This window comes from Neofelis nebulosa, chromosome 11 (assembly GCF_028018385.1).
Source record: "Neofelis nebulosa isolate mNeoNeb1 chromosome 11, mNeoNeb1.pri, whole genome shotgun sequence".
Lineage (NCBI taxonomy): Eukaryota > Metazoa > Chordata > Mammalia > Carnivora > Felidae > Neofelis > Neofelis nebulosa.
In genome coordinates, this window is record NC_080792.1 from 4,491,291 (window position 1) to 4,517,111 (window position 25,821).

A 25,821-nucleotide genomic window follows, 5' to 3' on the forward strand; every position below is an offset into this window, starting at 1 on the left:
CCAACAGCAGTGGCATGTATTGATGTTCCATAACTGTTTACTTAGTATTTTTAAAACCCTCCACTTCGCCCCATCAGCCACTTATACTCCAGGAAATTCCTGCAAGGTTCTGAAGATGTCATGCTATTCTACACTTCACTACTTTTGTTCTTTTGCTCCATCTACTGAAACTGTCCAAATTAGCCTGGCGAACACGTCCTCATCCTTTAAGACCCAACTCAAACATAACCTCTCAAGGAAGCCTTTCCTGGTGTTTCTAAGCAGAGCCAAGCACTCCCTGCAGACCTCTGTCCCTTGCTCTTTCTTACCCCTCGTGCGTCCCTCTTCACGTCTGTCTCTCCTGCTTGGAGCACATGATGGCAAAGCCCTGGCAAGGCCCCTGCACCAGCTGGTCACTGGGTCCGCACAGAGAGGACACTCTCAAGAGTGTGCCCTACAGGACCTGAATCAAGACCTGGTTACGCTTCCCTCCTATGTACACTTCCAACACCTCCTCTTACTCAGACTTAGACAAATCAAAGAGCAAAACCTTTCAGAAAGTAAACGCCTTTCAGAACCACATGAGCAGGAAGAAGGAAGGAGAAAACAGGTTAACTTCCCTCCCCGCAAAGAAATCACAGGACAGGCAAAGGAAACCAGAAGACTGGCTATCCCCCCCTATTCCACTGTATGGATCAGGAGAGCTAAAGAATCCTGAGATTCCACAACTGGATCTTAAAATCACCACGGAACCATCTTAAAATAAAAATAAAGCAAAAAATAAAAAAGTCACTGAGATAGGAATTTGTCACTGAAAAAGATCTTGGGCCAATGCTGTCAACTACAACACCAAGAAATGACAACGTATATTGTGTTTCTATCTCATTACAGGTTGACGATACACACTGCCTCGAAATAAACCTATGACCCCCTCTTCCATGACGAAAATTCAAGAAAACACCACTACAAAATGGAGAGTAAGGCGTGGGGGTGACAAAGCCTCTCACCATCTCCTCCACTGTCCCAATCTCACTCCCAAATCTGTCCTGGATTTACAAGAGTTCCCTGTAAAATACCCTAGAATCCGTATCTGAGAAAGAGTGTTTTTTTATTTTAATATTATAACTAAGATGTCTTTTAGACATTCAAATTACAAAGTGATTTGGACGTAAAAAATCTAAGACAATGATCATTCACTAAACGGGACTTCAAGGACTCCAGCACCAGAGGAATAAACTAACAATGTTAATTTCATATTCCTCGCTGACAGGAAGAGAGACAGTAATCACTACGTGGCATTTTTAAATTTCAAACGAAAGGCAAAAATATATCATCAAACAAAAAGCATCAATATATTATATACATAAAGTATGTAATATACCCTCTAAAATAAGAGTATTTGAATCTTAATTTAAATTTTTTACAAAACTGAGAGAACCTGCATTTTACATTGTTACAAGCATAATTCATGCCAGACCATAAAACAAACTCTTTCTATCTATATCTTTTTAACCAAAACAACCAGTCAAACCAAATGCTTATGTTATCTGGCTGGATACATCTGTAGATATGATGGGTGTAATTAATTGTTCAGCTAAAAATGCAATTCCATGGTGCTTTTAATGATTTAGGTATACACAGCTTTAGTTCTCAGAACAGACTAAAAATAGTGATTTTAATTTATTCCTGCTGCCTACAATTACCCACAACCATGTATTTTTAAATATTTCCAGCCTATAAAAATTACTAATTTTTGCCACTTGTGTTTATCTGCATTTAGACTTTGATTTGGATAAATTAAGCTCTCAAGTGTTCCTTGCTTTATGAAACTCTGCATGTTGTAGACTTCAACACAAATAAATGACTTGTACCATTAGAGGTTTAAATAATGTAATGTATTTCATGCTCAGCCTGAAGCTGGATTCCAATGAAGTTGCTAATGCACGTAATGATTAAGTGTAACTCAAATACTAACTGTGTTGTTGAAAACATGACAGGCAATAATTTGGTCTATTATATTCTGCCATTTAATTGCCTAGTACAGACATTCTCTGACACATTATGAAGCAATGATTTACAATTATTCAAGCTGCAAAGGTCAGAAAGTGACATTATAATCATCTACATAGAGATCCCTTCTAATGCACAAAAACTAGGTAATGCCACACACACACACACACACACACACACACACACACACACAAAGAGTTTTACTGCATTAGTAACTTTCTATTTAAGGTTTCTTAAACCAAATAAGAATAAACAGCTCATAAGCACATCAATACACAATAGAAAATGTCTAGAATCTTTTATGAACCCGGATGTAACAGACTTAAGAAAATGCCCTTATTCTCTCCTGATTAGGTAAATTCTACTCTACTACTTAACTCGACACACAAGATTCAAGACCAGACACAGGGAAGTCCTTCAGAAAATAACCTAATCCCCAGACTACGCGTACTGGGGTCTCTGTGAATCACGGCATGCGGCAGTCAGCGAGCACTTAGGAGGTTGGTGGAAATCACAGGCCGCTTACTGGTCTGCTACTCTTTTTTTTTTTTTTTTTTTTTTCCTAAGTAACTGATCATAAAAAACAAACACAGTAACCAAAGCTGATCAATCTTCACCCCTCTCATCCTAATGAAAAGGTAAGAATACTCTCACCTGTCCTGGCACTTAATTCTATTATACGACGTTCAATTTGTAACCACTCAAGTGCAATAGACTACCAACACATACACAATAAAGGGGAAGAATGATAAAGTTACTGAAAACAATGCTTTAATGTGAGAAAGTGAAACAGAGAAAGAGACACAAAAACAGACTGAATTCCAGGATGCTGAAGGAAACTACCATGCAAGCAAGTTTTCAAAAGAACATAAACCTGAGCGAAAGCAGAAAACAAAATTGGTTAGGGGCTGGAAGGAGGTAGGTAAATTACAGTTATTACATTCTGGGAAAAACAACCTAGAGAGAAAAAAATAAGTACAAATTAAAGTCAATAACAAACCAACAGATAATGCACAAAGCAGAAAAAATTTTTAAATAAAAATTAAAAAAATAAAGGGACAGTTAAAAGTAAGGAAACCGTGGTCTACTCTTACCAGTACATAATTTGACTCCATCGCTAAAAATACTTTTAATCTCAAGTTTACCATCTGTACAATGGGGATAATAAACATGAGACGAACAATATCATGACACTATGAGATCAACAAATGAAGTGAATGTTAACAAACAACACCACCGCATAAATACCATTTATTATGGACAGGATCACATACCCTATTGCATATGTGGATACACACAGAGACAGAGAGACGTAAATTTAAACAGATTTAACGAAACACGGGGTCTATAAGCCACCGAGATTTCAAGTTGTGTTTTTAGTAGTCGAAGGTAGGAATCACTGATTTAGGGAAATATGTGTTTCACTTATTTCTAAGCACATGTTCCCAACAAACATGATTAACTTCTGCGGAGAGATGCTCTATTATTTCTTCTCTCCCCACTAACCCTTGTCAGCTCCACAGCACATGCTCATGTGAACTACCCAGTGAGTGCTGAATAAAAATACAACCTATACTCTATAAAACCCCACTTGAGATCACATTCACATGTCAGAAAAACGTTCAGAAACTGTATTGTTCAAAAACTCCTCCTCTTAAAAGTGAAAGTAAAATAAAAAGGCTTCTAAATAAAGTGATCAACAACAGGTTCTTAAAACAAGAAGCGCAAAGCAATACATTTTCAAAATTTTTACCATGTCGGGGGCACATATATAAACCATAGGTAAACAAAACTTAAATCCTGAACTCTGAACCCTAGCTACCTGATAGGAATTAGACGTCTAACACATTCAGCTACTTCTGTCAAACTGACTTACATCCATAATACACCTTAGCTAAGATTTGCTGATGACATGGAGACAATTATCTTAAAACCGAGCTTAAGGAGTCAAAGAAAATCACCCTAGGTGCAAACAACTGGAATAAAAGTTTTAAAAGGCAGTCTTTGTTAAGGGGGTAGCTAATGCACAACTCTTCAGCCAAGCCTTAGTAAAAGTACACGAGAAACCTATCTGATGAACGTCTACAATCTTCTAGAAAGGCAGACATGAAAAACCAATTACAAAGAATCTCACGTGCTCAATGCAACAAAACGCGCAGTTTACTATTTCCATCAATTTTGCTATAAAATGTGAGGGTTTTTTTTTTTTTCAAGAAAAGCAAGAGTTACTAGGACAAAAGAATACAACATTGTATTAATTTCATTTTTAAAATGTCTGCTCCATTGTTTTTATATATTAGTCAGTCAGAACTATTCGAAAAGCAGTTTATTTTCTTGCAATTCAGGTAACGAAAAGGTTATTCATAAAATTCTAAAAGCCAGAGATGAAGATCCTAAGTACTGCAGAAAAGAAAACACAGTGCAGGGCCTTCTGTTTGTGACAAAATTATAGAGTTAATGTTCCTGAAAGATCACTTCACCTTTTAAAGCATGATTTTTTTAAAAGGTAAAATTTATAGCAATTAAAGCTAATGAAGAAATGCAGCATGGGCTGCTTATGTTCAGGAACTAATAGGTCCACTGAGCATTTCCAGGATTATTTAGCCATCAATGATAATGAATTGACATTGTCACCAGTGTTAATGTACCGATGCTACTGCCACTAACCTGACGGCCAATTCTCGCTTTTTATCACGATTCTCACTGTAGTTTTTAACCTACCTACTGCCCTATCCGTTTGAAATACAGGAAATACAGAACGCCCTACAATACTTTTTCTTTCCCCTGAGAGGGTTCTAACTCGTTAGACCTAACTCATCGAAACTGCTCGTTTCAACTCCACAGACAAAACACTTCTTGGGTTTACTACAATTCTTCAGAACTTTCAGCGTCACCATGACAATATGTACCCTAGAAAAGTTATTGTTCTATAACTTTTAAAGCAAATTTCACTTACAAAAAATTAAGACAACTATTATTTCAAAGCGAAATAAAATTCAATGACTACCATCATTCTCAAAGACACAGTTTTGGAATCTAGATTGCCGCTCCCGTGCATACATTCAGACCTCTGTGGCATCAGCACACAACTCAATATATCTCTATGTATTTATAACTCTTCATCCTGGGAATCGAGCAAATAGACCACGAGTGTCACATGTCAGTGGTGTGCGGTAACAAGCAATGAGCCAAGTGGGTTTAAAAAGGACAATCAAAGCCAACCAATCCTGTACTGCTTTTGATGCTACTTAGGTCAGAAACTAGTCTCCAAAAAAGTTTCTTCTTCTCTTTCCCAAGACTTAGTAGCCCTAATAAAAATTAAAAAAAAAAAAAAGGAGGAATTAGATTTCTAATAACAGAGCACGCGAAAACTGCCCAATTATTTTGAAGATCTGAGGAAGAAACTGCTTAGTGCCATCTAATAGCAAATTCTCATTGGAGTCAGGGCCTTCCTCTTTCCTACAACTCATACGGTAAAAACAATAAATGAGGTATCTTTTAAAATTCCAAGACCTAGAGCAATTAAAATGAACCATTTGGCACTCAACCCTTGCAGCTAAAGCCAGTGGCAACAAAACTCATTCCCCACTGATCTTCAGGGGGCTTGAGGGCAAAGGTTCATCTTCATTTACTTTAGCTGCAAGTTACTGAGCCATCAATTCTGCCAATGAATAAATCACAGACCGTGGTTAATAAAACTGCTTGCAAAGTTATTTGTAAAACTATCCTAAGGGTCAAAAAATGCAACGGCATCCTGGCATGACATGACTGCCCAACAAAAGACAGAGGCTGTTTTTGACTTAAAAGATATTTGCCCACTAAATCTTTCACTAAAAAGGGAAACCTAATATAACATGTGCACAGTGCATAATTTAATTGAGCCTGTAGTATTTAGGGAATCGGCCATAAGAACGGCAGGTTTCTCAGGTTTCACAGAAAGTGTTTTCACAGGATACACATATTAGTTAATTTCTCTAGCATAATAGCATTAAAATATATTTTTAATCAGAGAGAGGGTATTAAAATCCAGCTCTGAATGTCCTATGATATACCATAGATGTCATGGCATTTTAAAACCTTTTAAACATTTCTGCTAAATTAATCAGTTGTGCATTAAGGCATCTCAGTGCTTCCTATTAAACGCAACACATCTGAGGGACAGCTTAACACCGGCAACGGTTCTTTAGAGGAAGAGTCATTAACTAAAAAGGGCAAACAAGTTTTGGAATAAAGTTACACAAAAACATACATTATACACTGTTTATTTAAGCTTCATCTCTGCAACAATCAGTGACCAGTTGTCTGAAATTAAATCTTTTTCTGCCTTTCTCTTTATGGGATATGTCCGGGATATCTAGCCATTAATGTGATTAAAAATTAAAGCAGTATGGCAAAAGAGAAAAAAAAAAATACATATACGTTCCTAAAGCTGTATTATGTATTTTTTTTTATGTCTTTAAATGGAATTTACAGTTCTCTCTGGCAATGTGAATGAACATCCTATAATTTAGTCAATTTACAGATTACAGGTTCAAATTGACCTTGTAGCCCATAAAATTGCTCATCTGCAGTAGAGGATTAGAAGTGGGAGAAGAATGTCATAACTGTATTTAAGGAATTTACCATAACAATGGAAAGGAGGGTACGCATGCATAATTTTAGCCACTCTTACTCATATCAGTTCTGAATTCTGAAACAATGGCTATCCCGCACATGCTTCCTGGCTCACCAGGGCAGAGATGGTTTCAGGTTACTCACCCACAGACATGACACTTGTATTCCCTCATCCCAAGGTGCCTTTTGACATGGTTTCTGGCATCGCCAAGCTGAGCCGTTGCGAAGTGGCATATCTTGCACTTGAATGGTTTTGATCCTAAGTAAATTTAACATAAAATATGATTTGAATTTGAATAACACAGTACTGATAGTTTAACGAGAGGCCTAGATCTTAAATCACACTTTTCATCCGATTAGAAATTTCTGGCCCCAAAATGGAGTACTTGCTCTCCTTTCTAACTGGAATAGACCCGCATTCCATAATTATTCCACCAAGAAGACTTTAATGTTTCAGTGAGTGTTCCTAACTTTCAATAATAACACTCTTAAGATTTAAAGTCCAACGTGATGCCGCTGAGCAGTGCTAAGTGTATCAGATGGGCTAAGTAATTTCAAATATTTTTCTACCAATTCGCAAAAATATCTTTTGGAGTCGCTCAACATTTAAAATGGATCATTATAAAACACAAATGCATACACAGTAGCTGATATTTTTTTTAAGTATATTTATCATCAAATGCATTTCTCAGTGGCCATCTCCCTCCTACTTCTGCAGCTTTCAATTTATTCACATTAAGAATGGCATTTCAGATTTTTTTCTGACATTTATCCCAAGTGATTCACTATATTACTATTTTGGTAGCACACAATGTAAGAATACACAATGGATAAGTTATCTGCTTTTATGATCATTTTATAGTCAAAAATCTGTGATGATTCTGCAAACCAGGAAGTACTGACATTTTATTTATTATTGATCTCAAGAACAAATATTTCATCATTAAAAAGCACAGTACCAACAATTTTCTTTAATTGCATAAAGAAATAAGGTTAACCTATACTCAAAAATGAGAAAGCAAACTAATTTCAGAGTCAACAAACCCGGTGTTGGTATCAGACAGACTGTAACTGGAACATAGTTAACTAACAGATAATCGGTACCCACGTGACAGCAACACTCCTTTCAGTGTAACAGGTAGATACCATTTTTTTCAATTTTCTAACCGCTAAGTCCTCAAACAAATAAATCAAAATCATAAAAATCACAGCCTAGAATCAGAACAATATGCTTCCAGATCTTTCGTAGCATGTTTAGTACCTATTTGGCGAAGTATCTCTTCCAATATAGTTAGACAGAATATGAAGTATGGGAACTTCAATAAATATACAAAAAGAGCTCAAATAAAAAAATTGCAATAAATCACATCTGATCAATGAACCTTTGTGCAGTGCCCTTGAAAAATATAATCCTCCAAGAATACTTTGTTGAAATTGAAGCACTCAGTAAAAAATTTTAGAGTCTTAAATTTCAATTTAACTCCCAAAAGCTGACAAAAAAAGTGAAGCATTTAATTTTAATCTTCCAACAGAAATAAAAAAGTCAACAGTACTAAGCGCGGGCAGACAAGGTTGAATACTTCACAGCTCAATGACAATGAAGCCAGATCTCTTAATACTTCCACTCGTGCTGTTAGAAGTAGATGTAAAATATATTTAGCACCTGAATGGTTATATCTAGTCAGCTTTATCTGTTTAAATGTCAACAGCAGGTTGAGACCACAGCTCACAGTGATCACACCCTATCAATCACATTAGAAACTACAGTTTATTTAAATGATTCTGATAAAACCAAGCCTAACACTACCTGGAAACATTTCATCTGAAGCAGAATTCTATAAAGGGACACATAAAAGACGGGAGTGAGAAGAACCAATTTACCTGTACTTTAAACTGAAATGCATTCAAGATAATAAGGTACTCGGGAAATTATTAATTAACAATAACATCAGGACTCCAACCGAAGAAAATAAAGCTCTCTCAATATCTGCATTACAATTTGGGTGAAAGGCTAATTTACAGTATCCTGTGGATTCAAGTTTCCTGGCGTGCCCCCTGCACTGACCCTGTGATGAGTCCCTCCTGAGTCAGCGTGCCTGCCACAGGGGCTGGGCACAGACCCTCCAAGTTTCCTTACGAGGCTCCTCAGTGAAAACCTCTAGTTCCTCCAGGTCTCGGCGCTCACTGCTAGGGTGCTGACAGCACATAAATGAGCTACTCTGCTGACTGCTTTCATGCAGAAATCACTGAGGTCCTGACTATCTTTCACATCTTCTATTCACAGCAGGCTGTGTTAACATCTCCTTTCTATGCCATAAAAATTCCAGGGAACTGGAGATCATACTTTTCTGCATAAGGAAAAAAAAGTCCTCTTGTTTCCAATAATGTTTCCAGTTTTAGGCTTGGTATGCACATCCCAAGATGAAGCCAGGCATACTGTTAATAAGGCAAAATTCGTAAAATTATGTATTTCTCCCTTTGTCTTCTTCACAAGTGTATTGTGATTATTATAAACTGTCAATATTACTTTAAATAGTTCCATCCCTGGGAACAGCATTATCCCCACTGGGTTTTTTTCCTTTTAATTTGGCCTCTGAGGGTTTGCCTGTTTAATTTTTTTTAATGTGTATTTTTTTTTTAAATATGAAATTTATTGTCAAATTGGTTTCCATACAACACCCAGTGCTCATCCCAACAGGTGGCCTCCTCCATACCCATCACGCGCCCCCCCCCTCCCTCCCACCCACCCTCCATCAACCCTCAGTTCTCAGTTTTTAAGACTCTCTTATGTTTTGGCTCCCTCCCTCTCTAACCTTTCTTTTTTTTTTTTTCCTTACCCTCCCCCATGGTCTTCTAGTAAGTTTCTCAGGATCCACATAAGAGTGGATGTGTGTTTATTCTTGAGAGAGAGAGACAGACAGACATAATGTGAGCAGGGGAGGGGCAGAGAGAGAGGGAGACCCAGAATCTGAAACAGGCTCCAGGCCCTGAGCCGTCAGCACAGAGCCCGACGTGGGGCTCGAACCCACGAACCGGGAGATCACGACCTGAGCGGAAGTCGGATGCTCAACCGCCTGAGCCACCCAGGCGCCCCTCTGAGGTTTTGAAAGGGAAAAACAAAAGGGACTCTAGCTTTCTGGCCCCTTACAATTTTACCAAAAGAATCCCAAAGGCTTTTAAAACTAAAACTCTCCACCCAGACCTACATGGGCACTCCTCGGCATCAGACACTGCTAACTGCCGGGCATACGCGGATGTGACGACAGCATGTAAAAAGCGATACTAAAACTTGATACTAAAACTAAAGAATGAAGTACGATGTATAGAACCCATCATCCAATGCTTCGCCACGACGGCCTCCATTCTACAACCCTCCCTACACACTGAACACTCCCTTCCGCCCTTCATTCCCTCATTCGGTCAATAACACGGGGGGCCAGGTCCGGAAGGGGCCCGCACTGACCAGCGCAGAGACTGGCACTGACCAGTGCAGAGCCCCTGCTCGGGCTATGCTCAGAGTCAACAGACCACCTCACCTCACCACCTCTTCTCGAGCTGATTCAGCTTCTAAACCGCCAGACAGGTACTAAGTGCAACACCAGTGACCAGCCCTAGCCTGAGAATTTTTCAGCGAGCCCACACAACCCTCTGTCTCCCTGCACGTGAACATTTCCCAACAGCACAAGTGACCAGTGCACTCAGAGCACCAAATGAAGGGCTTCGGACAGTCTTCTAACTGAATGACACCTGCCACGTTATGAGAAAGTAAAGCTCTAGCCAACGGAATAATGCAGCAGAGAAAATGCACCACTGTTTCTGGGCTCCTGATGTACTGGGAAAGGCAACACTGCCCTTCCTGGTCACGCCGATGACTTCACACGAGCAAAGGCACAGGAAAACTCTGGGGTGCTTTCTTCCTACAATTCTGGATAACCAAAACTCATTTATTTCTTAGAGTGTTGCTTTCATCGTGCTAAGGATGGGAAGGAAAGGCTACATGAAGTAGAGAGTAAATCACAAAATATGAAAACAGGGATTGGAAGAGTAAGTCTTTTTCCAGTTAACCATTAATAACAGCCCCTGCATTACTACTTCGCGGACATAAGCAAAGTATCAGAAAAGCAATTCATTTTCAGATGCCCCAAGAAAAAGACCTTGGATTAAAGCTGGGAGAGCAACATCCCCCGAAAAGTGGCTTGCAGAGCTGTAAGCGTGGGACTGGCATTGTGTCCGCAGGAAGAGGGCTCCTCCGTGGTGCCTGGGAACACAATAAAAATGTACTTGCTGATGAGCCCAACACAAGATGTTAAAAAGTACGCTAACTTTTACTAAATGTTAGAATCAATGATGTAACTTATATAAGTAGGGTTACTTTGTCACATATTGATGGTTACCTCACTTTCACATCCACATTAACTTGATTTTAAATGCAATTAATACATATAGTCAAGGAAGACTAATGGACTACATTCCGCACTTAACCTAGTGGACGTTTTCAAATGGCACAAGTGACCAGTGCAAACCTATTTTGCATTGTAAACGACTAAATAAATCTTAATGGATTAAGAATGATCAGCTATCAACACACAAGGGAAATTAAGTGCTGAAATGCCTACATTGATTATTTTAAATTATTAGCCTTACTCTGTTCTTGAATTTGTATGCTTTTAGTGAGCTTTAACACATTTACAAGACTTATTGACTATAATTACAAGAGAATTCAAGTAATGGACACATCAATTATAAGCAACATGTCTTGACCAGACAGTTGCATAAAGAATTCTAAAAAGAGGTCCATTAGCATCTTTTTCTGAGTTTTATTCCGTTTTATCTGCCTTAAGAGGGCATGTTGAGGAAGTACACACCTTCTACACACGTGAACAAGCCTGATTTCTAAAAGCCCTATCATTTCACAAAGCCAGCTGCAAGCACAGTGCTGACAGAGGTATTAATAATGCCAACAAATAGTATTTGAATTTACTCCCCGACAACAGCTCCCCTCTAGGGAGAGTCAGCACCAGGAGCACAATGTTTGTATTTACCTAGATTAATCTGACACAGGTTGCCCCGGTACTTTCTTCAATGAAAAACTTTTATCTGTCTTTAATCTCCCTAAACTAGCAACGTTTCACACTCTTTTGTCTTCCTCCTTGTAACCATGCACTAAGTTTCAAAAACTGCAAGAATTTAAAGTATAGCTTTAATAATAAGCCATTATTTAAAAGTACAGTAAAATAAACCTTACAGTTTTAATGAAAATATGTTCATTGAAATGTGAATTTATTATTCAAATCCACTCATAAATTCAACCATGAAGACAGAACTTGTCTAAGCAGAGCACAATGATTTAGAAAAGCTGTCTATTTAAAATAAAGAATGTATGGCAGGTTTATAGAAACAGTGCAGTGAATTTTTACATAAATTTAGAACAGTGGCTTATGCATTTTTCCACACACACACACACACAAAGTTTAAAAAAAAATTTCCACCCAAAATTAAACATTAAAATGGAACACTACATTTGACAGAGCAGGGACTGAATCAGGTGCTGCCTGCGTGAAAACCAAATCCCCACGACATAGCAACTTTGGAAAGTGTTCACTAACTGTGACCCTTGGAAGGAGAATCTTGTTGCCTGGGAGTTACACTTTTTGAAATAAACCATCTGGCAATGAGTAACTTTAAATCCCTAAAATTCCAAGAAAATTTGTATTATTTCATTCCTCAAAAGCCATTTAATGTGTCCTCTGAAACACACAGTGCCACTTGGTAAGTACCTTGGAAAAACCAAACGAGGACTCAGAAACAACTGAAAAGCTGTTCAGAGAAGGGAATTTAACAAAGGCATCAGAGGGGCAAGGCTTCTTGATGGAATGAAAAGAAAGCTGTCAAATCACCTGCCTTGGAATCACTAAGGCTTAATTAACTTTGGAAATGGTAGGCGTCAACGATGACGTATGGCAGGTGCCCAGAGAGCCGCGCAGCGGGGTGACAGGAGCCAGGTGGAAGGTCGACAGGCAAACGCCCCAAGGACTCCACGTTCGGATGGGACCAGATGTGCCAACTGGATCATGCGTTCGCACTTTCTAGGTAAACACAGGCTTGCTCGCACGTACGTACCTGTGTGAGTGCGAATGTGAGCCAGGAATGCCATCGAATTGCTACTTCGACACATCTTCCCGCAATACTTGCAGACGTTCCCCTGGTTTTCTTCTCTCTCGCGGTTGATCTGCTCAGTGTCTTCCACTATGTACTTATTCACCTCCCGAAGCAGCTCTTCGTGCTGCCCTTTAATATGGAGAAATAAATTCTGCTCTGAGTCAAAGGGCTCCGTGCACTTGACACATTTGAAGGTGGCCCCTCCCTCCGGAAGCTCCTCCACACTGGCCTGCTCGTTCCTCAGATGACCAGCACTAGCCAAGTGCTGGTGGAGGTTGCTCTCGGTATAGAAGGACTTTCCACACAGTAAACAATGAAAGTGCTTCTCTTTCGTAGGGTGCTTCATGGCTATGTGCACATTCAGTCCGCTCAAACCATCTGCTAAGAAGCCACAATCATCGCAACGAATTCGTGTGGATTCACCAAAGGAACTACCTTCGCATTTCTTCTTTTTCACACCTTGGGCACAGTCCTTTAAGGGCAACTCACCGATCCTCACGCCTGTGGTTATGAGACCCTCTTCAGACTGGTCCAACAACTCACCATCTTCAGGGCTCTTTATTCTTATTATGGAAGAATCAAACCGGCCAAAACTGTACACGGCCTGTCCTTTGTCATCAATGCTGATTATAGTTTCATACACATCGTTACTTTCAACTGTGCTATCAGAAGCCAGACCATCCTCTTCCAAGATAATTTTAGTTTCATGCTGGGAATTCATCAGAATCTCCTTGTTCTCTAGAACGGGGTCTTCTTGGGTACCATCTTTCAAGTCCTCTGAACTCTGCACACTTCCAACGTCGTTCTGACCACGGCTCTCCAGGTCTGACTCCTGTCCCGTCCTTGTCATCACAACAGGGACGGTGCTTTCGGCCAGATGCCCTCCCCCTAAACCTCCAGGACATCCACGTTTGCTCAGGGTTTCACCTGCATTCTCGCCCACACGTCCCACATCACTCTCGCCACGCATGCCTGGACCACCAATGTCATTCAGCACGCTGTGGCTTCTCTCTACTGGCTCATAATCCAAAGCTGAGCTTCCTGCATTTTCACTCTGAAATCTGCTCGGGGAGGCACAATCAGACGAAACAGTAAGGGACACGTCCTCGGGTTTCAGAGCTTTCTCCTTGGCAAGGGGCTGTTGGAAAGTTTCACAGAAGGAATGCTCTTCACTGAGATTAGATTCGTCTCCAGTCTCAATTTCTACTGAGTCGGGAGCACGGAGTACTTTAGCCACACCTAGATGAGTATTCTCATCCAAAACAGAACAATCAGCGGTACTTCTAGATTTCGGAATTTCTTCAGACGGTTGGTCTGAAATCACTTGATATTCCTCAGAATTTTGCTGATGCTGCTCGTTGGATATGATGATACTCCTGGGCACGTCTGCAGAACCTGCTTCCATGTCCGAAGAGTTCAGGTAAGACCGCCTTTTCACCTTGTGTTTCTCTGTGGCTGCGTGCCTCGTCATCTCTCGACGGGTCACAGCGTAGTAATCGCACGCCATGCAATAAAAAGCAAATTCCTTTGTATGCTTCCGTTTTACGTGCAGCTCTAGAGAAGCAGAAGAGTGGGCACTAAACTCACAGTGTACACACTTATTATCGCTTACACCCGTAGCATCCCCCTGCTGGACAGGGCTCTCCGGTTCCAGACACATCTGTTCCTTTTCATCAGGAAGATGGCTGTCAGCTTCCCCATCTGCAGAATGACACACGCCTGCCACTTCGACTTCAGTTGGATTTCCACGCTCTGCTCCTGGCTTTTCTGAAACAGAGGCATCTGACTCAGCGGGCTTGTTAGCGTGCTCCCCTGAAACCGCTGACATGGCACTCTTTCTACAGGCTTCAAGGTTACCCCCTTCAGGGCCGACAATGATGTCTGAGCTTTGTTGGCCGCTGGCTTCTACTTCTACTCGTCCTTTATGCTTCTTAGTGGCACAGTGACGTTCCATGTCTCCCTTGGTTACGGTGTAATACTTACACACTTTGCACAAGTAACTGTACTGGTGACTGTGCTTTCGTCGAATGTGAACAGTCAAGTTTGTGATACTAGAGGCCAAGAGACCACAATGAGAACATGTCCGTGAGATGTTACCTTTCGGTCTCCCTCTCTTTGGGGTGGCGGTCAAAGTGACCTCCCCTTCTTTGGTCATTCCGCCGGACTGTGACAGTTCCTTGGCAGTCAGCACGCTCTTTTCGAGGCAGACATGCTCCTGTAACTGTGCACCTTCCACGTGGCCTTCTATCCTGCCATTTCCAGAAACATGAAACTCCTCCTTTTTATCGTTTGCACCTATACATACCCTTTCAATACATTCTTCAAAACTCAAGCCGATGTTATTTTTCTTGGCGTTTTCAAGATGCTTGCTTCTCTTAATGTGCTTCTCCATGCCTTCTTTGCTCAACGAATAAAGATTACATGCTTTACACAGAAAGTGGTAGTCCTGACCATGCCGGAGCTTTATGTGTCTCGTGAGGACAGTGGAAGACCTTGTTTTATAAAAACACTTCTTACACTGAAACTGAGGCTTACTGGAATGCCTGACTTCATGTCCATGGCTCACCCTGGACTTAACGGGCTCTTCCTGAGCTGCTTTACCGGACTCACTCAGAGCATCTCTTGTATTTTCTGATTCTAAAGTACTTAAGGGTAAAGACCGTAACACCAAATCACTGTTACGCGGTTGAGAAGCCTCTGGCTGAACCAATAAACGAACGTGCTTCTCAGTTGTTCTGTGCTCCTCCAGGTCCTTCTCAGACAAGAAGAACAGACTACAAGGAGTACACACAAAACACATATTGTGCTTTTCCTTCATGTGGTCTGTAAGACCTGGTTCGTTCTCGGAACTAAACGAACAGTGCCGACAAGTGAGGACACTGGCGGTGTGCTGGTGCTGGTTGTCGTACAAATGCTTGTCCGGGTCCCTCCTCGACGGGCTGGAAACGTCACGCTCCTGGCGGCGAAGCTTCACGTCTCCGGTGGGGCACCCCTCCCCACGGGTCTCCAGCTCCGTCCTTTCTGTAGCTACTTGAGCACAGTCCACACAAGGACACGTCTGCTGGGCGGGAGAGTCCAGGGAGCACGCGAGATGGGAGCTGCTTCTGTCCTGCTTCGGGTCCCGTGTTTCTGGGGAAGCCACACACAGACCGTGGACACCGCCACTCGCTTCTGCGTGCCGGGACGCAGACTCTGCGTCACCTGTTCTCACCTGGGTTCTCAAGTGTTTCATAAACACCCTCTGCGCATCACTAGTTGCTCGTTTACGGATTCCTAGAAGATTAACCCTTTTCTTGGCCTGGCCCTTTAAAGTAAAAGTGCCACTTCGTCGACGGAAGCTACCGCCCAACGTGAGGACGTTTCGCTCAGGTCTTGGTCTCGAGCCTGCGCTGATACCGTGCGCTGCCTGTAGGCTGCTTCTGGAAGATTCCACCTTATCTAAGAGACCCTCTGAGCTGACCAGAGCCAACTTTTTAGTTTTACTTTGGTTCTCAGGATTTCGAGCTATGCCAAGAGAAGTTACATTTTCTTCAACAATCTCTACTGTTTCTGACGAAGGATCCCTGGACGGCGTCATTTCGACAAGCAGCTCACTGCTACTTCCGCTTTGCTGAGAAAGGCCCCCTCTGAAATCTTTAAATTTGCTTCCAACGTCTCGTAATCCTTGTGAATCACTAGCCTTTGCTACTGGCTTAGAAGCTCTCGCTTTCACGCGAACACTTTTTGTTCCCATGGAACAAGGTTTCTCGGGAAAGGGCTGCTTTGTTAAGATCTGTACAAATCCTCCACGAGCAGCAAGATTCTGACGCCGGAGGTGTGTTTTGCCAAGATAATGTGCATTCAACAGGTTTTCTTCCACGCACTGAAAGCCGCAGAGATCGCAAGAAAAGACCCGCTGCGGCCTGTGGGTCTGCCGGACGTGCGCGTGCAACGCCGCGCTGCTCTCTGCTTTGTGGCTGCAGTGGCAGCAGGCGTGTTCCCCAGGTGGCTGCAGGTGACACTCAGCATGCTTTTCCAAGTCAGTGCAGGAGGAAAACAGATGACCACATACGTCGCACTTGAAGACCGTATCTACGTTTCCAACAGTACAACTGACACTCATCTCTTTCAGGGGCAAAGGAGATTCTCTTCCCGGGTCAAGGGAAACCATTTCCCGAGCAGACTTTTCTTCGGTGTCTGTTTTCGGAGAAACAGCATCAGTGGTGCTGAAGCTGGGAGGCGGGGAGAAGGCACTGGGGAGACTCGTGCCTCCATCGGGGCGTTCATTCAGGAGGGTCTCCTTCACTGCCTCGCCCAACGGGACGTGCCCTTCGGGGACCGTGCTCTCAGAAGCTTCCGGCCCGCGAGCGCCCCGCTCTTCACGCTTTAGGTGCTCTGCCTCGGCCGATAACTTCATTCGTTTGGAAGCATGTTTATTTCCATCTTGCCCCACGGTGACGCTGCCGAGGTTTGAGGATTCTGAAAAACCTCTCTTGCTGGTGGAGTTTTCAGAGGAATTTGCTACCGCATCAAATACGGGCCCACAATCTACATCATGAGATGAGACATCTCTCGAGTCTCCTGCTTCTTTGTTTGCATTTTCATCTTCTTCGTTCTCTGGCTTCTTCTCAGTATCCATCATTAAGAAGGTCCTGCGTCAGGGCGGCTCCCTGGGCACTCGTAACCTGCGAAGAGAGCAAACGCGGCATTACACCTCGGAGCGGAAAGAACACGCACACGTTAGTCAGGCCACCAGCAACATGAAGGGACACACTGAACGGAAAAGGTACCACAGCATCAAGATTTCCTTTCCGTTGAGATGAACTTGATCCCACGTGTGATCCTTACGAAGAGTGTGAAGTCAGACTCAGGGACACAGTTGACGCAGGAAGCGATGCCGCGGCATCTCCGACGGAAAGTGTTCTCACCCAGCTTGCAAACACACTCCCGTGCTTCAATTCTCTTGACCGGTATGTTTCGGTTTACTTGTTTGTAAACAGAGAAGCCCTCTTGTCAAATTTCTCTCCTGTGAACCCGCCCCCCCCACCCCCATCCGTGAAACATATTAGACCAAACTGCTGAGAGGCAAGCCAGGAAGTCGGGCCTTCCCCTCGGTAGCCTCCCAACAGAAGCCCAAGCCCCAGGGTAAAAGGAACAGAATTTAAGAACAACTGCTTCCTCCTTCCCCCCTACAGCAAAGAGCCTAACCTTGACTCTAAACATATGCTAATTAACAACGTGCACATTCTTCTCGCAGTCACTGTTCCTGCTCAAACCCGCTGCCAATGAAAAGCCACTCCGGTCCCCACTGTCCTTCACCAGTTTCCTCACCTAACAGGTCACTGTTCCTGCTCAAACCCGCTGCCAATGAAAAGCCACTCCGGTCCCCACTGTCCTTCACCAGTTTCCTCACCTAACAGGCCTGCTGTACCGTCTGAAGGTTAATGGCAAACGGAATGTCGGCAGGGGAGCAGGATTAATGAAGCAAACTTTGGGGGGAGAAAAGAATTTCACTGAATAAAATGCTTTAAAATCAATAATATTGATTTTATTTTTCATTATGCTATTTAATTCAATTAAAACATATCATTTTCCATTTACTTTACACCAGGATTGGAATTTTCAGCCAAATGCTATTTGATTTGATGTGACTAAAAAACCATCACATATTATGGCCTCAAAGCTAATGATAACTATTTTTAACTACTTTAACTACTTTTTTCATAACAATGACAAACCAAATGAAGGCTGTTGCTTTGACTCTGCTAAAAGTGGGGAATGAATAAATAAATACAGACACACACACACACACACATATCAAAAGCATGAACAACAGAAGAAAAAGTAGCTAAATTGGGCTTTATCAAAATTAAAAACTTCAAATAACCATATGCTTTAAAAGCCACCCTCAAGAAAGGGAAAAGACAACCCATAAAATAGATAAAACATACTCCAAATCAACGGTCTGACACAGGACTTAATCCAGAATACAGAGAAAACTCTTAAACAACTCAATAACAGAAAAAAAAACTCTAATGAGCAAAGGAGAATATATATTTCTTCATAGAAGATACACAAATGGCCAAGAAGCACAGGAAAACAGATTCTCCATCAACAGCCATTAGAGAAATGCAAATCAAAATCATCATCAGTCCCATTGGACACTCATCAGGATAGCTAGAAGCCCAGCATCAGATAATAACAAGTGTTGGTGAGGACGCAAAGAGAGGACACCCCCGCAATGTTAGCGGGGTGTAAAATGGGATGTCACTCTGGAAACAGTCTGGCAGACCCTCCCAAGACGAAACACGAGTTACGGAGTTATGGAGTTACGGAGTTCCAATACAGCTCATCAATCCTGCTCCCAGGGGCATGCCCAAGAGAAATAAGCCATAGGTCATCGCAAAAACATGCATACAAAGGTCTATGGCAGTATTATTCGTAATAGCCAGGAGGTAGAAACAACCCAAGTGTTTATCAACAGATTAACTGGAAAAACAAAACGAGGTACATCCACATCCACACGATGGAATATTCAGCCACCAGAAGGAATGAAGAACTGACATGCCCACAGTTCGCATGAACCTTGGAAATGCTAACTGTAAGAAGCCAGTTACAAAAGACCACATACCATAGGATTCCTTTGAAAGGAAATGTCCAGAATAGGCACATGTCAGGTACAGAAAGCACATGAGTGGTTCCTTAGGCCTGGGGGAGGGACACAGCGGGTGACTGCTGAAGGACCCGGGGTTTCTTTTTGAGGAGATGAACACGTTCTAAAATGTACTGTGGTGATGGTCGCACATGTCTGTGAATATACTTAAATCCATTAAATTACAGTGTAAATGCATAACATATATGGTGTGTGAATATCTCAACAAAGCTGCTTAAAAATACACAATTTGTCACATATAATCTACAATACAAAAACATCTTGTATTTGTTATTGTATTACAGCACAGTAACATATAGTTTTATTACACTTATAAAGTATTTACCATGTCTCCAGTATGTGATCCAGAACATATAAATTAAGAGGTTAATAGATGTTTAGGCAAGAAAAACATATCCCTAGTCAAATACGTTTCGGAAACTCTAGTTTGAACCAAAGTTTCTTTACCACAGGATTTCTGAGCACATATGCATTTCCCAAACCAGTTTCATTACAGAACTCATTGTTTATAAAGAATCAAGAAACCAGTGGTTCCAAGGGACCTTTTAGGAAAGGGACAAGGGACCTGTAAATAAAGCATTGGCTTTGCCATTCAACATTCACAATTAAAGAATAAACAGAGGGGGGAAATGAATCATGCATCTGTTCCAAAAACTTCACTTAGTGCCCACTACATGCCAAGTATTGTTGGTTGTAGATACTGGAATTATAGCAGAGAATAACACAAATTCTCTGCCTTAATTGTAAAGGGTAAGTTGTTTGTTTGTTTGTTTGTTTGTTTGTTTGTTTGTTTGTTTTCAATGGAAACATTGAACATCCCTCTTCTAGAACATCCATTTCTAGTCAAGAAGAATCACAGGGACCGGATTTACTCTCATGCGTGAAACAACCGAAAAAGAAAAAACGGACAAAATCTCTGAAACAACAGCATAAGACTTTGGACATCAGAAACCAAGGGACAGTGATCCCTGAGAGATGAGATACAAACAAGGGGGGTCCGAATCCCAGCTTACTGCCTGGAGAAAGGACTCAGGCCACAGCACAGGCAGGGATCCCAGACAGGGCCCAGGAGTCTTCCCACAGAGTGGACAGGCAGCTAAAGTCTGCAGGGCAGAGTCAGAGAGAGCAGAGGCACCAGAAAGAGAAGCCCAGAGACCTTCAAGGGGTCCCCCAAGGGTGCTCCGATCAAGACAGACAACATGCCATCTTTCCAGAAAATTGTCCCTTGCCCCTCCCACTCACTCCTTGGTAACTCCCCCTCCCTGAGGCAACCACTGTCCAGTATTCTTCCATAATGCATCAGTCTGGCCTGTCCTGGATGTTCATATAAATGGAACCAGACAACAGGCCTTTGTGGGAAGGAGAGTCGGCCTTTTGCTCAACACAGTGTTTCTGCTGCATGTATTAACAATGCATCCACTTCCGCGCTGAGCAGTATCCTGTTGTATGGATACACCACGATTCTGTTGATGGGACACCTGAGCTGTTTCCCCCTTCTGCGGCTATGGTGATAAAGCTGCTCTGAATATTCTTGTACAAGTCTTTTTATGAACATACATTTTCATTCCTCTTGTGGAAATACCTAGGCATAGCAAGGCTGGACCACGGGGACCAACGTGCACGCTAACTTTGTGAGAAACCATCTGATGGACCTTCAGAGTGGCTGCACTGTTTTGGACAGCCACCAGTGTCAAGAGTTTTGACTGATCCACACATTCTCACCGATATTTGATGCTGTCAGTCTTTTAAATCTAAGTCATTCTAGTAGGTGTGTATGGTTTTAAATCTGCATTTCCCTGACGACTAGTCATGGTGCTGAATACCTTGCTACGTGCTTTGTGAAATGTTCATTAGCCTTCTGCCCGTTTCTTACGTAGGTTGTCTATTTTCTACTGAGCTGAGGGGTTACTTATGTGTTCTGAAGATAAACCATCTGTCAGATATATGTTTCACAAATATTTTCTCCCCTTTCATTTTATTAATGTTTTTTGAGAAGCAAAAGTTTTAAATTTTGATGACATGAATTTTTTTCCTGTTCTGGTTATTTTCTGTCTCCCCATGATAGAAAGTAAGGGCATGGTTTATTTTTTCCACCCTTATATCTCAAGAGCCTAGAACAATTCCAAGCACATATGAGGTACTAGAATAAACAAATACCTCATTGTGATATAAGAAATGTCTCCTTTCTAAGTATTTAGAGATAAAATGAAGAAAGTGTGAGAGATACTTTAAAATAGTCCAGGAGGGGGGCACAGGGAGGCCATGTGCGGATAATAATGAAGGATAGGTGACAGTGACGTGGAAATTCAATACACCACTCCATCAACTTTTGTATATGTCTGTATATGCATGTGTTTGAAAACGTCCGTTACATACTTTGTGTTTAACGGGCTTTAACGGTTTGTCTAAAGTGGTATGAATTCCCTTCCTTTCAATGTTGAGTCCAACCATCTCCTCCTCTTCCAACACCACTCTGGCACACCACTACCGCCTTTACTTTGGACACTGGAGGAGTTTCTTCTCCAGAAGCATATGCATTCAAGAAACACGGACTTGGGGAGGACTCACACACGTACATCTAATCAGAAGGAACGTTCTAATGATGGCACCTGACTAACACATTTTTGAAGACACAAGAGTGACACCTGCATTGATATGCAGAAACACAGTATTGAGACCCTTTATTATCTTCTATATAAGGGCTCCAAAAACTCTAAAACAAAAGGAGAAAATATTTTTATACTTGCTATTCCCCAATTAAATAATGCAACATCTCACTGCACCGAGAAAGAACATCAAACACTCAACAAATACAGACTGAGTGCCTACCACAGGACAGGAACTACCGAGCTCCAAACGCGATCTCTGCCCTCGCCAGGCTCGTGTTCTGTTAGGAGCCACGTGACACACACGCCCAGGAACTCAAACACGAGACCACGTATGAACACGGGCGACAGGAACTAAGACCGAGAGCTGTATAAATGAGCAAGGGAATCCTGTGCCAAGCAGAACATTTGGCCAGAAGAGCAGAAATATCACTTGAGCTAAACCTTGAGGAAACAAAAACTGCTGTTTTCTTTTTCTGACAGAGCAGGCAGGAAGGGTGAAACACTCAAGTGGAAGAGCGAGATTCGGCAAAGCCACTCCACACCCGAGACGCAAGCACGCACGACCGTCAGCAGCCCGGACAGCCACACCGCTGGCTCTTGCCTACACAGCGGCAGGAAACAAAAGCAGAGGACCCACCAAGAGCACGTCACACAAGGCTCTGAACTGAGAGTTGGAACGTATTCAGTGGTGTCGATGGGAAGTCACAGGAACACAACACTCCTTCCGGATGATCACTTTTACAGAATGCAGGACGCATCACAAGTAGAGAAATTATATAGGCAGAGCGCATTCCAACAGCCCATAACCAGGATGACGTCAGGGCAAGATGATTTAATAAATATCTTCAAGTGATCTAGAGGGGATTAAACAGAAATGAGAAAGTTTATGCTAATATAAATGAAAAAGAAAAGCCTTCATCAGAAAGATTATTAGAACAAGTACCAAATCGCCAATGGAGATGGGGGAGAGAATTCAAACCTCACCCAACTGGAACAGCTTAAGAGCTCATTTTTCTGGAGGCAAATTTCACTCATTCACTCCACAAACATTCATTGAAAGCCAACCAGAAAGCATCTTTAATTCTCTCAGAAACAAAGCAAAGGAACAGAGTGGCTAGGGGACTCACTGCCAACCCTCAGGACAAGTAAGGTAAGGCCTAACCCTGGTTTCTCCTGAAAGATCTGGTACTTGTGTGCAGAAAGAAAATGAGTCTCAGTTATCCTCCCAGAGTAAGGGTTCAAGATTCAGAAGTCCTGGTAGGTGTTTACACTAAAGGAATGGGATATATTATTTAACCAAATCTTCTTAAAGCATATGTATCCTTGGGGCGCCTGGGTGGCTCACTCGGTTAAGCGTCCGACTTCGGCTCAGGTCATGATCTCACGGCTCGTGAGTTCGAGCCCCGCGTCGGGCTCTGTGCTGACAGCTCAGAGCCTGGAGCCTCTTGAGATTCTGTGTCTTTCTCTTTCTCCCTGCCCCTCCCCCGCTCACACTCTGTCTCTCAAAAATAAATAAACATTAAAATATATATATATATATGTATCCTATACAAATCCATCAATTACCATTCAACACATATCCTCACTGTCCCACAAAGATTTTCAAACAGGCAATTCCATTTACAGTATCTATTCATCCAGATTCTCAACTGGTTCCTTGACAGGAAGGAAGGAAGGAAGGAAGGAAGGAAGGAAGGAAGGAAGGAAGGAAGGAAAGAAGGAAGGAAGGAAGGAAGGGAGGGAGGAAGGAAAGAAGGATGGATGTTAGGAAGGAAGGAAGGCAAGCTGCATGTAACTTTATCATCTTCAATTTCCCTCACTGAGAATCTGTCATGAAAGAACGTTGCTGCTCTAACCGAAAGACTCCCTGCTATGGTTGAAAAGTCTTTTAAAAGTTACAAGAGAGAAATCAAAACGGTCTTTTTTTTTTTTTTAATTCATATACTTTTAAGAACAAAATAAAACAAATCAACAGCAGCCTTCTGATGACACCTGGTGGCCAGTGCTCACAGAAGTTTCTTTCACATTTTAAAGAAAGCACTTCAGGAACTACTGGAGAAACCGAAGTTATTGGACCATCTTTCCTGCTTCCTCTGCCCGCCTTGGGCTACACTCTTCACTCAGTCCGATCTCTTCTGCACTCCTCTCTTCGTCCCTTTTCTTTTCTGATGAGGACGCGTGAAGCGAGCTTGAGCCAGGCTCGTGCATGCTCACACTCTTACACACGAGCTCACAGACACGCTCTCACCGCCAGGACACTAGAAGCCAGCTCTCCCTGCCCCCACCCCACGCATCTCACCCTTCACCCGTCCTGCACTCGCCCCATTAGTGGTACAAACAGTCGCAGCGGGGGACACGTGTGTGCAGCACGGCAGGTGCGCACACACGTGCACGTACAAAAACTCCCAACGGTCTTCTGACCGTTCCCTTTGGGGAGTTCAAAGAAGGATGAGCTCCAGAAGTCATTAAGATCCTACTGTAGGGACTGCCTCCTCCCAAAAGGACAGGGTAAGGCAGGTGAGACTTCCTACAAGCCTATTAGGAGCTGAGTGTGACAGGAATAAATGGAAGCCAGTGGACTACTCCAATCTCTTCCAGCTACTACTTCCGACTGGACTTTGTACTGAAAAGAGCAGTCTTACCATCATATATTACCTAACTGAACCAGGTATCACCAAGCCCTATGTGGAGCTGCAATCTGTAACAGAGACCGCAAGACAAAGTATCTGATCCTACAAAGAAAAAAGTCACTTTTCTATGAAAATGCTTATAAGTTGAATGAACTCTTCCTTGACAACAGAGTATAATTTAACAGCCTAAAAACCACTCATGAAGAGAACACCTGAGGCACCTCACCACGAGGGATGGATGTGGACACAAGTTGCGGTTTATTCACAACTGGACCAGTGCATGAACACCTCGGTCCAGGAAAGCCCCTGTCCTCACTGGCCAGGGAACAGGCTGCGGCGCGTTCCTAAGAAGTAAGTCTCTAAGCGTGCCCATTTCCCCACCCCCGAAGATGCCTGCAGTGGTTTACAAAGAGTCCACACACCCTGACGCTCCCTTCAAAGGATGAAACCTAATTCTCTCCCCTCAGCGTGGGCTGGCCTCGCTGACCTGCTCACATCGGCCAGAAAATAGTGGAAGATAGAGTGTCCGACCGCGGAGACCAGATCACAGAAGGCAGAAGCTTTCTGCACGCCCCTCTCCGGCACCCCGGTGCCCAGTGCCAGACAGGAACGGGGGGGCTCCTTCCTGCCGGCTGGGGAGCGGCTCCTCCGGCCCCAGGCCACACTGCAGAGGACCGCAGCCCCTACAAAAGCCTGACTGCTAGAGAGAAACCCAGGGCCAGAACCTTCCAGACCCACAGAAACCGTGAGTAACAGATGCTCGCTGCTTTAAAGCCTCTGAGTTCTGACAGAATTTGTTATATAGCAATAGAGAACTAACAGAATGCCCTGCCCTCTCCTGCCCACCTCGTCAATAGCCAGGGCTCAATTTCAGCCTCCTTCCTGTATATTCTCTATATGTTTCCTTTCCTATGTGCTCCAACCTTTAATAAGAATCTTCTGTGCTAGCACAGTAAGATCAAGGAACACAGGAGGAAATCAGTACACGTTCGCGGAAGTATACTGTTTGAGAAGATTTCAGAAGTTTACTCCGCTGACAAACACATGCATGCCTCTTCTGCTACCAAAAGCGGATCTGATACGGCTCACGATGCAACACGGATATAAGAGAACCAAGAGTTATTAAGTGCTAAGAAAGAGATGAGGTAGAGTTTTAAATTTAGATTTG

The 25,821-nt window shown here is 42.6% G+C and overlaps 1 protein-coding gene and 1 non-coding gene across 4 annotated transcripts in view; both read right to left on the reverse strand.

Annotated features, from left to right (window-relative positions):
• The window catches only part of ZNF407 (zinc finger protein 407), a 456,703-nt gene that overhangs the window by 411,204 nt on the left and 19,678 nt on the right, over window positions 1–25,821 (reverse strand). For all 3 annotated transcript variants that reach the window (XM_058691802.1, XM_058691804.1, XM_058691803.1), the window contains exons 2-3: window positions 12,724–17,426; window positions 6,748–6,862 (exon numbers count right to left, since the gene is read on the reverse strand). In XM_058691802.1, the coding sequence (XP_058547785.1) occupies window positions 6,748–6,862; window positions 12,724–17,383 (4,775 nt within the window). In that variant the 5' untranslated portion in view covers window positions 17,384–17,426. The remainder of the gene's footprint in view (window positions 1–6,747; window positions 6,863–12,723; window positions 17,427–25,821) is intronic.
• Window positions 9,608–9,692, reverse strand: TRNAG-UCC (transfer RNA glycine (anticodon UCC)). The gene has a single exon. It is a non-coding gene; the product is annotated as a tRNA-Gly (tRNA).